Source organism: Heterodontus francisci, chromosome 33, assembly GCF_036365525.1.
Source record: "Heterodontus francisci isolate sHetFra1 chromosome 33, sHetFra1.hap1, whole genome shotgun sequence".
NCBI classification, from domain to species: domain Eukaryota; kingdom Metazoa; phylum Chordata; class Chondrichthyes; order Heterodontiformes; family Heterodontidae; genus Heterodontus; species Heterodontus francisci.
This window is the reverse complement of record NC_090403.1, coordinates 54469197-54484701: the sequence shown is the minus strand read 5'-3', so window position 1 is coordinate 54484701 and position 15505 is coordinate 54469197. Positions and strand designations below refer to the sequence as shown.

General features: G+C 39.0%; 2 protein-coding genes across 5 annotated transcripts; both read right to left on the bottom strand.

Moving 5' to 3' along the window:
- Window positions 1–460: 460 nt before the first annotated feature.
- LOC137348232 (homeobox protein Hox-B1-like) lies at window positions 461–3261 on the bottom strand. Of its 3 annotated transcripts, none has more exons than XM_068013610.1 (2): window positions 2670–3261; window positions 461–1905 (listed from the first exon to the last, which is right to left on the bottom strand). In XM_068013610.1, exons 1-2 carry the CDS (start codon window positions 3259–3261, stop codon window positions 1562–1564), a joined length of 936 nt encoding a protein of 311 aa, XP_067869711.1. In that variant the 3' UTR covers window positions 461–1561. The 3 variants fall into 3 exon arrangements, 1 of the variants encoding a protein (XP_067869711.1); XR_010969103.1 differs by lacking the exon at window positions 2670–3261 and adding an exon at window positions 2240–2382 and having other exon boundaries at window positions 1816–1905; XR_010969102.1 differs by lacking the exon at window positions 2670–3261 and adding an exon at window positions 2201–2382 and having other exon boundaries at window positions 1817–1905.
- Window positions 3262–6973: 3712 nt separating this feature from the next.
- On the bottom strand, window positions 6974–13441 carry LOC137348231 (homeobox protein Hox-A2-like). Of its 2 annotated transcripts, XR_010969101.1 has the most exons (4): window positions 12949–13441; window positions 11250–12340; window positions 11048–11129; window positions 6974–7198 (listed from the first exon to the last, which is right to left on the bottom strand). XR_010969101.1 is itself a non-coding variant. In XM_068013609.1 (2 exons), exons 1-2 carry the CDS (start codon window positions 13307–13309, stop codon window positions 11628–11630), a joined length of 1074 nt encoding a protein of 357 aa, XP_067869710.1. In that variant the 5' UTR covers window positions 13310–13441; the 3' UTR covers window positions 11160–11627. The 2 variants fall into 2 exon arrangements, 1 of the variants encoding a protein (XP_067869710.1); XM_068013609.1 differs by lacking the exons at window positions 6974–7198; window positions 11048–11129 and having other exon boundaries at window positions 11160–12340.
- Window positions 13442–15505: the final 2064 nt, after the last annotated feature.

Genomic DNA, 15505 nt, shown 5'->3' with positions numbered 1-15505 from the left:
GAACGATATTAAACCTCCAAAGAATACTTCCTTTAAGATTCCAGCAGTGCTGAGCAGCATTGGATCAGATATTTCCTGAAATTACACCTTTTGAGCTGTTTGATTTCAGTTGCATATCTTAAAGTTCTTGTATTTTGTCAATAGAAGGGTAACTTCATGTGTTAAAAAGCAACTATTCGGTGATCTAGTTGTGTGCATTGGTTTATTTATAGACTGCCAGCAGACAGATTACTGACTATAGATTCGAACATTTCACAGTGCAATAACTACAGGAAATAAAACATGGCTCCGGATCATTGTATTGTCATAGATGTTATAGCTCGATCATAGGCCCTCCCTAGAAAGATGCCTCCTACACAACCTGTGTTATTTTGAGGAGAAAAAAGCCAAGAGAAATGAAAACAGTCAAGAAACAAATTGTGTTATAATTAGCAAACCGATTTTATTGGAATGAGGTAGCTGAACAGTAGGGTTGTAATTTGAAAGTGGTGAGCATGTTGGGAGGGCCCCTAAAAGGGCCGAGAAAGCTAAATTGATAAACCTCAGTAAAGAGTTGAATCACTGCACTTGGAAGTAGAATTGCTCGGGTCGCCATGTCGAGCGACATCGGCGATGCCCTTTTTTGAAAATCTCCCGTGGTCGGCTTTGCTAGCAAATTCGTAAACTCGACTAGTAGTGACTTAGAGGAAATCTTTGTAGATGTATTTTGCCTAATTACAACACATTTGGCACCAGAGCATGTCCACTCCAACATTCCTCACATTGACATCAAAAGATACCTGCAGCAAGGCTTTAAATTAGTTGAAAAGTCAAACATTTTCCGAATTATCATTTTTTTGGGAAATATTTGGTTCCGTTGTAACAAAATATCCAGTCACACCTTCTGATTTAAGAACCAAGCTTTGATCATGCAATAGAAACAGCATAAAATGCCACAAAAGTAAACGAACGAGATTAGTATTTGTCTGTTAACAGTTAACACTCGCCTGCTACATTCTCCACTCAATTCCATCACGTCTCCATCTCCTTTCTAAACCTAGCATGTATATTTTTAATCGATAACCCTGTTACAGTATTAGTAGTGCAATCAAAAAAGTACCACAGATTTCATAAAACACACTTCACACTGCAGAATAAAGGTGTGTTTTTCTCAATTTCCAATATATACAAACAATTCCGTTTGAAATCATGTTTCTTAAATACAAAATAGACTGAGATCTACACCTATGCATAGACAGTAAGGCTGTATGAAGCCAGACTCCCTGTAAAGTTAACAATAACTTAAGACGGGTAGCCAAAATCGCAAGCTAAATATATAATTATTATCTACAATCAACTGGGCATTATGTTGTATTACAATCATCAGTATCAAAATATGGGATTCTGGCATTGTAAACATGGGAAAAGTGCAATGTTTTTTTTTGGTAATTTCCCTGAGTTTATAACAAGTGTAACATAAAAAGGGAGGGCAATTAACATCGATAAATTGTAATAAAAGCATTTAGAGTCATATTGTCCCTTTTTATAAAAACGGCATTGTTATTTCTTTTGATAGCCTGAATTAAGAGGTGTGTATGTTCTCTGATGTCGATGATCTAGGCGATGTGGATGGAGAGGTAGTTGTCGACTTGTCGGATCCGTCCCCGGTTTCCTTTGCAGCGTTAGCAGAGAAGTGGGGAGCGAATCCTTCTTTTTCCCGCTTCTTCTGTTTCATCCTGCGGTTCTGGAACCAGATTTTTACTTGGGTTTCGTTCAGCTCGAGCGTGGCCGCTATCTCCACTCTCCTGGCGCGGGTTAGGTACTTGTTAAAGTGGAACTCCTTCTCCAGCTCTGTTAATTGTTTGGTGGTGAAATTGGTACGTATTGTGTTTGTCTGGCCACCTAACCCGTAATCAGCAATTCTGGCTGCAAAAAACGAAAAGGAAAACAATTAGATCGACCCTACATGAGTAACCCCCACCCGCCAGCATTAACTAACAACTTCAGCACTTAGTGTCCCGGAACTTGGAAGCTAAAGATAAAATTCAACACCAGGCTTTTAGGCTGAATTCAGCTCATTGAACGGCAAGTCTCTAAAAGATACCATTAATCCCTAATTAAGCCATTGCAACGTCAATACGAAATACTTGCTCCTTCCGGTTGAATTTTTCTAATAAATGGTGTCTCAACTTGTTTTGTAAAGTGCACTAAACCAACTCACTGAAACATGCATCTTAAATAATAAATTAGCAACTTGTACTCAGACATGAAGTTTCACCGAGTAGAGTTACACGGACAGGCCCGTGTACATCGCATTTAAAGCTGCAGTCTCGCTTTTCACAACGACCTGTCTGCCATTTTCAGGTCAGTTCCATAAATTTCAGAATCAACCGAACGTTTATCTCTTATTTACTCCAATTGATTCCGGGGAAGGGGGAGGGGCGTCAGAAATGGGTGCCTGCAAAACCCAGCCGAAAACTGTAGGTCTTAATTTACAGAGTTCAAACAGAGGGCAAAGTATTATTCATTTACTTTAGACGTTTCCGGAAGCAAATAAGTGTTAATGTTAATATTATTTTACAATTTGAAAGAATTAAATTGTGAAAGTTGGAAAGTACTTGAATTAGGTTTTCGCCAGTACTTGACTCACTTACAGATATGGAAAGGATTAGAGCGCTGCTTATACTAACCTGTTTTCGGAGGGTTTCTTTTCACTTTCATCCAGTCAAACGTCTGGCCCGAAGAGGATGAATCAGAGGTGCAGGAAGGTTCCTTTTCCCCTTCTTGAGATGGAGACAGATTAGCATAAATCCCATACGCCAAACCCTGTTGCTCTTGGCCGTAGGAATGCTGATACTGACCCGGCCCTGAGACACCACAATAAGCGTCTGAAAGCGGATTTACAGTAGATGCTATATTGCCAGTGCACCCCGAGGTTTGAAAGTACGCCCCATCCGATTCTTGATTGAAAAAGTAATGGTGATTGTAACCCGGGTTGCAAGTTTGGGTCGTGTAGTTGTTGGGGCCTGAACTGGCGTATGGGTTCCCCAGACTGGAATGATGCGAATAAGTGGCTGGCTGGTGCTGATGCTGGAGTGCATTGTGTGCGCTTCCTCCTACTAAGAATCGTCCATCACCATTGCAATTGTCAACGTTACCTGCACAAGGAGCGAAAGCTGTTATCCCTTGTTCTGAATGGTGGTAACCCTTGGATGAGTAGGCGCTCGTCCCACGATTACAAATTGCGTACTCTAAGAAGGAGTTCATCCTGGTATTGTCCATCTGCCAGTGATGGACGGTCAACCTGTTCGGGATTCTCCCTGCCCCTGAAACCCCAAGCACTATGTCACCCAGTAAACTTCCTCCATGGCTCGCTGGCAATCAAACGATATCACTCAAGAGGACATTCACGTGACCCCGAGTCGCCAATGGCAAGGGGCCTCCTGATGTTAGTGAACTGCATGAGGTGATCCATCACCGCGGCGATATTTACATCACAAAAGCTTTCAATCAAAGTTATCCGCATCAATCTGATAACAACACTTAAACGTCAAATCGGCCTTCAAAAAAAAGGGGGGGGGGGGCGGGGGGAGAAGAAAGTTGGTATTATTCAAGATTGTCTTTAAAGTGTTAAAAAAATTTGGTCAAACCAAGAGCCACAGCTGCCTACAAGCATGGGCATATTATCCTACTGAAGCACAGCAGAGCTTAAGTAGGTAATTTAATATATATTTTAATGTTTTATTCGAATAATGGGACATTGCAAGGAACAAACCGTTGCCTTATAGTCGATTTGAGCAGTTTTCATTTTTGAAAAGGTGCATAGTATCTCGCTTAACCGCGTTTTAAAAGTCTACAGTAGACGGAAATTAATCGAACATCAAAGCACGAGTACAGAAAAAAATGATCCCGATTTTGTGGAGGAGGGGTTATTAAAAAAAAGCATCCGTTTGAAATGAATTGCAATGATCTTTGGTGAATGCTGTAGTGGATTAAAAGCTATGAGATGTCCTTATGATTTTTGGAAATGTAATGTTCCTCATGGGATGTTTGATAAAAGGTCTCATAACAAATGTAATATAGATGAGTATTACCCTGTTAGAATTGCATTTTGCTTAATTACCGTTTTTAATGTCCCAATTTTGTAATTCGCTGGGATCTGCTATAGTGTCATAAAACCATGGGTTAAATTCAGAAGTGTACTGTAATAAAGCATACCCCTGCTGTCGTTTCTGTTCCTTCAGTGAACTGTACAGGGAATTCAATGAAACTTTAAAAATACGATGTCAATCCAATAGAATCTTTTCTATAATTTGGGAGTTCAGCCTGGTTGCACCATTAAAGCAAAGATAATGTATATTTAAGAGACTTATTTCCACTGCGAAGAAGTGATTGCCTTGCGAAAGTAATGCATCCAGTCAATTCATCAATAATATCATAAATAACGAAAGTAACTTAAACAGATTATATGCTTTTGAATTTTAGAAACATTTTTGTTTTTTAAGTAAACTTTGAGATATTCATCTTATACATCCTTAGCTTAATCATAAGGTTTCTAGGCACCTGTAATAGATGCAATGCTGACAGCACTACGGGAGAAATCAGTCATCTAATTTATCAGTGGGTGCCAGATATTACTTTCCAGCGCTCAGACTGAAGTTTTGACGATTTTACACGAGGGCGGGGAGTTGGGGGCGGGGGTTGGTGGTTATTCTGTGGGTCATAAATTTGGTTAAAGTTTTGAAATGCATCTTACCTAAGTCAGCAAACTCAAGTTAACTAAAAATGGCAGAATATCTTGACAAAGTGAATGGTGATTATTCATATTTTGGTGGAATTGAAGGCATCCCAAATAATGTCCTTCACAGTAGAGTTTCGTTAGCTGTCAGGATATGTACTATTATATCAGCATTAAAGCACGTTTAATATGTTTGACATAATAAGACGGTTTTCCCTTTACATTCTGGGTTATCACATATATACACACAGTTTAGTGGTGATTAGCTAGAAGCCCGGGGCCTACAATTATACTAATTTACTCAGTTAACAGAAAAAGATTAATTGTACAGTATGCGACGTGTCACTGTTGCACCTAGACATTCGAGCTGTTCGTCGTCCGCCATCTGTTAGGTTCATGGAGAGCTTATATTTTCTACATAATGATACCTTATCACTGTCACCGAATTCAAGAAACATTATTTTTGCCTTCACTCATTCAGTCGGTGGATCCATATGTCAAAGGCAGCTCTGGCAGCGAGCAATTTAAATGTTTGATGTCAGCTTCATTTTGCTGCTGCTTATTATTGCACACTTCCCTTTAGGGAAAGGGTGAGAGAGAGCGAATGATAGAGAAAAAGGATATAGATGGATAAGTCCAGATACAAAGGGAGGAATACCAAGGGAAAGATACAGACAGGGAAAAGGGAGCACTGACGAATAAGAATAGAGGACAAGAGCAACAAAGGTTCACAGAAACATGAGAAACAGAGAGAACGAAAAAGCAAACGAGGAAAAGAAAGCACGATGGGTGCAAGAAGTGAGCTAGGGAGAGAGACAGATTCATTATTTCAAGCATATAGTCATCATTGAGGTATATTACAACTAGACGACCCCCGCAGATGTTATTTTAACTATCAGAATTCCGAAAGGGATCCCCAGTACTGAATGATAATCTACAAAAAAAAATCTTTGGTTTACAATACAACATATAAGTAACTCAATAAAGTATTATGACAGCAATGCCCCAAACATTGCCACTTGCTGAGGTTTCACTGAACTAATGATTTAACACGTGCTGACACAGGATTGTGAGTGAGCGCCACAAATGCTGTTCATCTGCCAGCTGCTTTTGCAGGATGTTAGATGTAGCCAGTATTGGTTGACTAAAGGACCTCTGGCGAGTAAAAGTTTTGGGCTAGTAAAAGTGTACAAACACTATGAAGCAGAAAGTCTTGCTTGCGTTTCCTATATTTGTTGCAATTCGACACAATAGATTTGCGTCCGACTATGCACCCACGTGCAGCCTTCCATCTATTATGAAAGACATTTAATTAATCACTTGAAAATAACTGTACTGACACGGATTACTTAATAAACTAGCAATTTCCATTTAAGCTGCGTGTAAATGGAAAGAAGGTGATTGACAGAAATGAATAGCACTTTCAAGCCACACTGGATTGTTTTATTGATTAGGATAGTTTGGAAGCGGGCATAATGTATTTGATGCCATATTATGCAATATTAGTTCTAGGTATTTAGCTGAATTGTGAACTAAAATACGTTCCCTTTTCACTGGTCCAGATTCGAATCTGTTTTGCTAAAAGCAAAGAACGTCCATCATGCATTGAAACTAGCTGAACCTTTTTGTAACTGGTCATAACTGCATCTATATGTTCAGAATCCGTTTTCACTCTTCAAGTACAAAGTACTGTCATTGGCAATAGTTATTTTCAGAGACACAGAGACTGAACTGATTCAGAATTGGAGGATCCGCTTCTCAACGAGATGTTGCAGGTTTGCTTTTCTCGGACTGCAGCGAGTTGCAGACTTATTACATTCTTAGAGAGACTTTAAACCCCTTAGTCAATATTTCAAATGGTAGTTGCAGACAATTCTTGATGTCGATCTCTTTCTTATGTCAACCTCCTTAACTATGTGGTTACGCAATCATATCTCTCTGATTCATTTTATCCCAGAGTCTATCAAAGCTGTAACGTTCGATTCAGTTCACTGAGAAACGCTACACCTATTTCTTTACTCTTTTATTGTTTTGAATATATATTTACGAAAACGTAAGCCAGTCCTCTTTTCGTGGCAAGTCTTTATTTCAGAATAATATCACCCCTTGTATTAGTTAAAGGAAGAATATTACCAGTACGCAGTATTTTGCAAAGAATTAAAAATACCTTATTTGAGAAATATAAAATGTGTATTTTATTTTTGCTTCTAAAACTTCATAACATTTTTGCAAAGTGAAAAGTAATTCCATCCCTTCGCCAGTGCATCAAATTAGTACTGATATCCAAATGCCACCTTGAGGGGGCACTGATGTTTGAGGTACCACGAGGTCCCATCTGCCCTACTCAATAAGCGGTAAGAATGGCTCTAATCACACAGCAGAGTTCAGCATTGTGCTGTGGTCCCTTAAAAAAATCTTCTTCTGTATCCATTTTTCCCAAGGCTCCAATTTAAACCAGATGTGAAGTCCCTTTGGGAGATCCTGTTAAAAGATTTCGAACACATTAATACAAGAAATCAGAAACATTTTTTGTGGAAAAAACTAGGTGAAGGATCAAACCTGTATGTAGGACAAGCTTGAAAATAGTAAGATAGATGAGGAATGACGGTGAGTTAAACGAACAAGAAATGGTGTGACACCAAACTTGGGTGCTAAAGGCCAATAGATTATGAGAGAAGAGAAAATCGAGAAAGAGTTGTACAGTTTTAAGGTCCGGGTAAAGAATGGGTTAACGAGCCATGGGATTGTCTATTAGGGTAATAGAGGGAAAGGCGAAATGCTGCACTATTAAAGTTGGTGTCCTGTTTAAATTCTATTGTAATGTATTATTTTCAGGCAAAAGCTTCGGGCACTTCAGTTGCCATAGCGACGTGTGTGCTGGCGGTGGGTGTCCATGTTGTAAGGTCCGATGGGATAGCATTTTTGCACAAATCCACTTACGGTAGTTAGTACTGCCCCCTCGATACAATGAGAAGTGAAGCGGTGTGTAAAAAAGAAATGGAGCACTTCAAAAACGAGAAACCATGCGGTGTGTTGCAGACTATGTTTCAACCACCATCAATGGACGGTACAATATGGATAAGCAATAGGAGTCCTTCACTCTGGGGCATGATTTGTAGATTTCTGTGTAAACAACAGGCAGCCTCTTTAAAAGACTGTTCACTACATCCCAAGGCTTTTAAAAGTCTAATTTAGGGACCAGTTATATACAAATCCAGTACCTAGCATTTGTCATTCTGACTTATGTAATCGTTTTATTATTGACAGTTAGTGTTTAATTGTTAAATTTATTACAGTATTTGTTTTCTTAAATAATATTTTAAGTTCTATTTCAGCTATCTGTTTATTGACTTACCGGTTTCCAAGCCAATCAGAGTACATGGAAAAATATGTCTGAGCGATTGATTTTAAATTTATGAAATTGATCAGAAATTGACAAGTAGGAGGAGGAAAAAAAGGATACACTATGTCTTTAAGGAAGGTCGAATTGAGTGGTTAGTTCCCATTTATTAAGGTTGTTCTGTGGGCGCAGAATTGATTTGTAATTGTCAGTGGCGTGTTCCCTGGACGTGAAGCAAGTTTTACTGGTCATTATGCTATGTAAAGAGGCGCTCGTTAGAGATTTGTATTGATAACACGTCAAGGTTTGCACACGTAAGTTGAAGGAGTTTTTACTCAATTAAACTGTCATGCATTTATATTGGAATAAAGCAGAGCACATAACTCTATGGCAAGGCTAACTTCTAGAATTTCCTGGAGTCATCGCGCTCAGACTGCATTATTGGATTCCTCTATCCTAGGGAGCCAGTTCTGCCATCTGCTCTTAGAATCATTTAATAGGCAAAGGAACTCTTTCTCTCTTCCTCTCCGTTTACGAGTTTCTATCTATCCTTCTCATCGTGTCTGTCTTTGTCTTTGTTTTTCTCCATCTCTTTGCATGTTTGTCTGTCTCTGCATTTACCCTACATGTCTTGTCCTCAAACTTTCTTCCTCTTTTGGGTCATTCATTCTCAGTCTTATTTTAAAATTATTGATTCATACTTTGTTTTTGTTCCCCTCTCTCTGCCTCGATATCTTTCTGTACCTCACGACCCTTCGATTTAGATGGTGAAAAAATACGAAGCGTGCTATTGTTAAAGAAACACCACAAACGTTGCCTGCCTCTAAGTCATCAGACGGGAATACTCTCGAGTGTTATTTGCATTTTTGGAAACCCATCGAGTAATAATAGCTGAACTGCAGTCGGTAATATAAGTAGCATTGGATACAGTCCTAGTTGTTTTAACAGATACAGTGTCTAAAAGTTGAAGCAAAGATCAATAAACGATAGACTGACTAAAGAAATGAGAGACAAAGGGGGGGGGGGGGGTGGATGCGGTGAAAAGTTAAGAAATGAGGGGGAGTGTAATAGAGGATTCGATTCTATAAGTGCGTCATAGTATCTTGAAATTATTACGAATCAAAATTTGAGATTTTATATTGTAATGGAACAGCAATAGCAGAAAAGATGCAGATAAAATATCGTAGAACAGTGGTCAGCAAATAGCGAGAGTGTTAGTGTCTGGCGCACACATGACGCCATTTTGAGGCTGGATGAGGCGGACCCGGTCATCATGATGTTTGCAGCATTATCTGTAGAACATTTGCGAAGGCCCTACCAAATTTCTGCCTTGCTTGGGAAACACCCGTGACTAGGCAAATGCATAATATGATTTATTTTTTATGTCACTGCGATTGATTTCTCAAGATGACCCCCTCATTCATAACGCAGCTTGATGTATGAGTTTAAGCAACAAAAAAAAATTACATCTTGTAAATAAACCTCCCTTGGCAGGGCGCGGGGGGCGTGGGTGCCGGAAAGTGAAGCACAATTGCAAATAAAAAAAAATGAACTGATGATCGATGTTGTTAGTTATTTTCTGGCGAGTTGCGCGAAGCTTTCCTACTCTCTGTCGGGCAACATTTCTCCTGTCTCAACGTACTATTTGGCCGCAACCTTTATTAATGTCTCAGCAGTTCCTCTGGCTTTTATTTCCTAAATTATTTTATCCTTTTTCTTTCTAGTTCGCCGAAGCTTACGTTTTAATTCCGCGCCGTTTTGTTCTCCCGGTCTCTCCCCACCCCCCTCCCCCCAATTCATTTTTCGCAATACTGTTATGCATCAGAAAGAGAGAGCACCTACTACGTAAAATCCCAGGTATTTAAAAGAAAAAATTACACCAATTAAATGAGATTAAATTTCAGGAGACCTGTACAAAAATAGATACTTGTTTAAAAGTGACATTTAAATTCTTTCAGTCAGCAATGGTTAGTGAAAAAAACGGATCCGTTTGGATAGATGGGAAAGGAAAGACATTGACACCCTCCCCAACGATACCTCCAACCCCTCCCCCCGCCCCACACCACCACTACCACCATGGGGCATTTGTTGGTCTGTGTTTATAATAAACTTTGCGTTTTCCATATTTTGGTGGTCTGTTTTATGTTCTGTGCTATGTAAATACCGTTTAAGCAAAATTTAAAATGGACATTCTATAAATTAATACATATCCACACATGGTAACCATTCTGCCCATTAAACCTATAGGAGTTCTTGCTCCATGTTGGAGATATCTACTTTAATCCACTTTCCCTCATCTTTTCATATGTTAACAGAAAAAAAAGCAGCAGGAGTAGGCCATTCGGCCCTTCGAGCCTGCTCCGCCATTCATTATGATCATGGCTGATCATCCAACTCAGTAGCTTGTTCCCGCTTTCACCCCATACCCTTTGATCCCTTTAGACCCTTCTTCAAGTAGTTTTCTACAGAATCACGCTACAAAATCCTTAGATGATTCATTTTTTCAGAAATTGGCAAAACCAGGGAGATAGAAACCTCAATTCAGCGACTGGATGGGACTTCATTGAGTAATAGTTGATCACTGATTCACGAATGCGTGGGGGCGGGGAGAGGGCGTCAAACACAAGAGAGAAATGGCATTAACATTCAAAATTACAATTATCTTTTAAAATACACATTTTGTCTACCCATTTCACTAAGCCGTCTTCAAGCCTAAAGTGAACCTTATACAAAGTCATGTACAACTGACAGAAAAAATTGCGGAGAGGAGCTCCAAAGGAGCTTACAACACTTGGTTATCCATCCTATTTGTTGCTTAAAGCGATGATTGTACAGGACATTTACTGGACTATATAACACCTGCCATTTTACTGTTGTTGATCCAGCACGACCAATCCAAGTATTCAGGATAGACACAATTCTCCTTAGATAAAAAATACTGTGATTTACTTTTTAATATCAAGTGTGATTTACGTATTTTGTCAACTTACAGCGAATATTTTCTGCACAAGTTATTTCTGATTCCATTCTTGGTGCATAGATTTCTAAAAGAATAAGTAGACTAACAGTCACCTTGAAACACAAACAGTGAAGATGCATTAAAGAATTAAGTCGTTTTATTTAAACTATGAAAATAATGTACAATAAATAATTTAAAATTCACTATTTCAGAATTTGTAATAAATAGGCTACCTCTAAAACATAAAGTAACTCGTCACAGTTGTCCTTTTGGGGGCTATAAGATAAAACAGCTTTACTATAAATACAATTCCGATATATATGTTTTCCTGAGTTAGTGAAAAGAGGAATCTGCAATTTTTTTCACGGTCTTGACATAATTTAAGAAACTGCAATTGAATAAAACTGTATTTAATTAAATACCTGTACAATAAAGACTGTAATTCTTGTAGACTCCAGGTCAAGGCTGAAGGATAAATTATTTACTGTGAGATCAATCCTATATCACACAGGTCTTTATTATTCCACATTATTGTAATTTAAAATAGGAAACACTGAACATATTTTTAAACATAGCTGAATTTCTACACTGGCCCTATGTCTTGCGAATTGCTACTGATAATTAAGGTGCTGCAAGTCTATTGTGCAGAGAGCGCTGGTGAAAAAATCAAAACTGTCCTCGGGGTTATCCACAGGACTGTCGATGAAACCCTGCAAGCTGGGAGATAATCCATCGGAGAACGGCAGATAGGAATCCGAAGAAAACATGTTTAAATCTGGCAGAGTGATCAATTCCAGGGCTTCCGGACTGAGAGAGTCCAGACCAGAGGTACAATTCTGGCCTGTTGTAAACCCGTTTTCCGCAATGGCCGTTAGGTAGAAGGGGCTTTTGGCTTTTCCCTCGCTGCCGCACACTGTCAGATCCTGCAAGTTTTGGAGTTCTTTGCTAAGTGTGTTTTGGTTTAGCTTTCTTGTCTGCTCGGCGCAGTTTTTATTTTCTAAATAAGTTCCTGATGCTTCGACAGGTTGGCTGTAAGGCGATGACTCCTCGGCTTTGTCCTCTGGAAGCGAGCTGTTGGAAAAACTAGCTTCACGATCTTGATTTTCTTTATACTGTGCTTGCCTCTTGTGCTTCATGCGTCGGTTCTGGAACCAGACTTTAACTTGTCTCTCGGTGAGGTCGAGTAAGGCCGCGATCTCCACTCTGCGAGGCCTGCAGAGATATTTGTTGAAGTGAAACTCTTTCTCTAGTTCCAAGAGCTGCGTGTTTGTGTAGGCTGTCCTTAATCTCCGGGAGCTGCTGCTGTTATCCTGTTCATCCTGGCCTTCAAACAAGAGAGAGGTAGAGAGAGAGAGAAAGAGCGTGAGGAGGAGTGAAAGTAAATGTTTGACGTGCACATTGAAAAGAATTGCAATAGCTTCTGTTCGGCAAAAGCCATTCTTTCACAAATTAGATTGAAATTAGCTTTGTAAAGGTTTCTTTCTTGCAACCGGTCAATAAGAATCTTTACCCTTTAAATAAATATCCTCAAATTGATAAATTCGTACAGCAGAACACATTCTTGCCCCTCTTCGAGTTGCTGCAGCTTATAAGAGTTTGAACAACATGGCCGCCGAAAATGCAAATGTCATTATCTACAATATATCGAAGCACTTTCACAATGTAAATCGCATATTAAAACAACATTAAATAAAATATTATAATAAATCAGCATTTTAGAGCCAAGCACTGGATCCGTCAATTATAAATGCATTTCGTAAATCAAACGGCAATAAAATTCCAGATTAACCCGTGCTTTATAAGACTTTGTCATCTAGGCACTAATTTGTATAGATACTGCACGCTGAAGTTTGAGTTTTGTAAATTACGCATTTTGATCTAAGAATATAGTTTATATAAATGATGTAGATCAAGTCTGGACTTTGGGCAGACCTGTCGGAGACTCCGCTGCTTGAGAGGACCCAAGGACCGGAGCTGACAATGACAGAGGTGCCTCGTTTTTTTTCGATGACTTTTTCTCTTTCATCCATGGGAACTCGGCCGCGGCAGCAGATGGGAATGGGCCATTTGAAGGCCGCTTTTCGCGACTTGGCTGTGGCTGGTTGCTGCTGGGATTCAGGCTCGGGATGGTCTGCTCAAAAGGAGGAGGAATTAGTGTCGAGTGTGAAAGCGTCGAGTTCTTGATTGATGAACTTTGAAATGTATCAGCGACAGCAGGGAAGGACGTCAGGCACTCGGCGAGCGAAGGCTGGCTGTTAATAAAACCAATCTCTCGCTCCAATTCGAAATTCATGGCCTTCTTAATCCCGAATGGAGAAAGTTATGAATATTGCAGGTCGAGAAAAAATAATATTTTCAGGCTTTAATTCTGTATCTCTGATATTACAAGGCGTATGGGGACCGACTCTATTAAACTGAGGACTAGATTGAAATTGGACCAAATTCGTTGTCACATGATTGGCGTTGCCCAATGGCAATTTGTTGTCTATGAAAAGAAATCATTATCTCTGCAATTGATCCAAAAAAGTGAAGAAAAAATTATTCCACTTTATTTTTGCTGTCAGAATTGTACATTTATCTTCAGATTTTGCCAATTTTTCACGTGCCTTTCGTTATTTTTAAGGTTGAATGTTGATTAATTTTTTTTAATTCTCCCAATTATACCACAGTATTTTGCAATTCAAGTGAAGACGATTTGCACCTAAAATCTGGCGGCTTGAGTAATTAGCAAGGTACCTCATTAATCTTCAAAGTTTTGACAAGAGGGCCAGTAACAAAATAGAACTTTCACAAGATCAGCCGGGCAGTTGCTATTTGCCTGCAGGAAAGTTTCAAACCCTTTAAATGTCTGTCATTGGACACAATTCACAAAATGCGCTTTTTCGAAATATCGAACGGATATAAATGCTATTACAGTAATTTTTCAAAGCAGAGAAGATGTTTCTGAAAGCAGGTAAGTTTAATTTGAGGAAGGCTTGAAATAGTGAGAAATTATTGAATAACTATTTTAACCTATTTTACTATCGAGTCTAAATTTATTCTAACATGTTTCTATCTATTTATCCATCTATCCATTCATGCATCTACCCCTCTATCCAAACTTTATAGACAGAATGTCCTCTTGTGGGAGGTGGTGGTGGCCGGGGGTGGGGGGGAATGTTGTTTTAAAATTGTTTTCAACCAAAAACTTGTTTAAAACACAAGAATTTATTGTAAACTCGTTTTAAATTTGCTGCTTTATCAAAAACTTGTGATTGTGTACAAGAGAGACATTTTAAAAAGTTATTTCAAAGAGTAACTAGCATTAGAGTTACAATAGAAATCTTTTTTAAAAGTTGAATCCATAGAGGAACTGAAGGCAGCCACGATCAATCTTTCCCACAGAAGAGCTTGACAGCTATGGCTCGGGAGCAAACACTGAAGAATTTGCCTCCCCATATCAAATGCCAGGAAGTGAGGTTGGCCTTCCTTTCTGACCATCTTTGTATTAAAGCGGGTGGCGAAAAGAATTTATTTTTAAATCAAAAGCCGCAAACACATGTATGAATATTAACCCTGTGAATTCACGATGGCTGAGTGAGACGACAAACGAAAAGATGTAGTCAGATTAGGGCCCCTTTACGTTTTCAAGGGAAAATATATAAAACATTGCCTTGCCTCAGCTTACAACAATCCCTCCTGGTGAAACCTTGTGTGGGGCGTGTAATGAATTTCGTGCGATGGGGCCTAGAAACCTTTGTTTGTCAAAACGTGTGTGGGTGCAAGTATTTAAGTGCGGGCCCTCACAGGCCTCTGCAATGCTGAAACAATTCAGAAGAGACGAAATCTATCCTTAAATCAGTAAGAAAATGATCCCAACATTAGGATATTTGATTAATTTTTAAAATACGCGTGATCCGGCCACTAAGATTAGCAGCAATTTTATCCGCACAACTCTGTGAGCCATTGAGTGTGAAGGTTGCACCGCGAGCATTGACTGAGGAATAATTGGTTAAAATGTGACGTGAGAAAAGGCTGTATGTAACATGGCGTGTGGTTTTGTTTTGAATTGGTAGCTGCGGATTTATTTTCATTGTGCGCATATCTTCAAATGATGCCTACTCCTAGTCCTGAAGGTCTTTGATCTTTAACAAGTAACAATAAATTCCGAAAAGATTTACGAGTTAAAACGCGATAAAGTTAAATATTTTCCATTTGTTTTAATATTGTTTTGTACACAGGCGCTCTCTAACTATGCACATATTAAATCGAGTCCATAAACAGTGAAATAAGATTCCTGACGCTGAGGACAAGTCTATAATACATTAAATAGAAGGGGATACACAGATTAATGGAATTAATTGAATAGCACCCAATAGTGCCAACAATAAAATAGGTTTTCGGATGGTAAAAGAGTAGGTTAATGTTCACTTGAGATCTGAAGAACGCTAAATGATTGAAACAATTCTGCAGATCGCCATTAAAAGCAAATGTGTTAAGGCTTTTTTTT

Coding starts and splice junctions, on each gene's coding strand:
- LOC137348231 (XM_068013609.1), bottom strand. CDS start 13,309: ATGAATTTCGAATTGGAGCGAGAGATTGGTTTTATTAACAGCCAGCCT. Junction 12,341..12,948: donor AGCAGCGGAGTCTCCGACAG/GTCTGCCCAAAG, acceptor TCTTGTTTGAAG/GCCAGGATGAACAGGATAAC.
- LOC137348232 (XM_068013610.1), bottom strand. CDS start 3,261: ATGGACAATACCAGGATGAACTCCTTCTTAGAGTACGCAATTTGTAAT. Junction 1,906..2,669: donor AAGAAACCCTCCGAAAACAG/GTTAGTATAAGC, acceptor CGTTTTTTGCAG/CCAGAATTGCTGATTACGGG.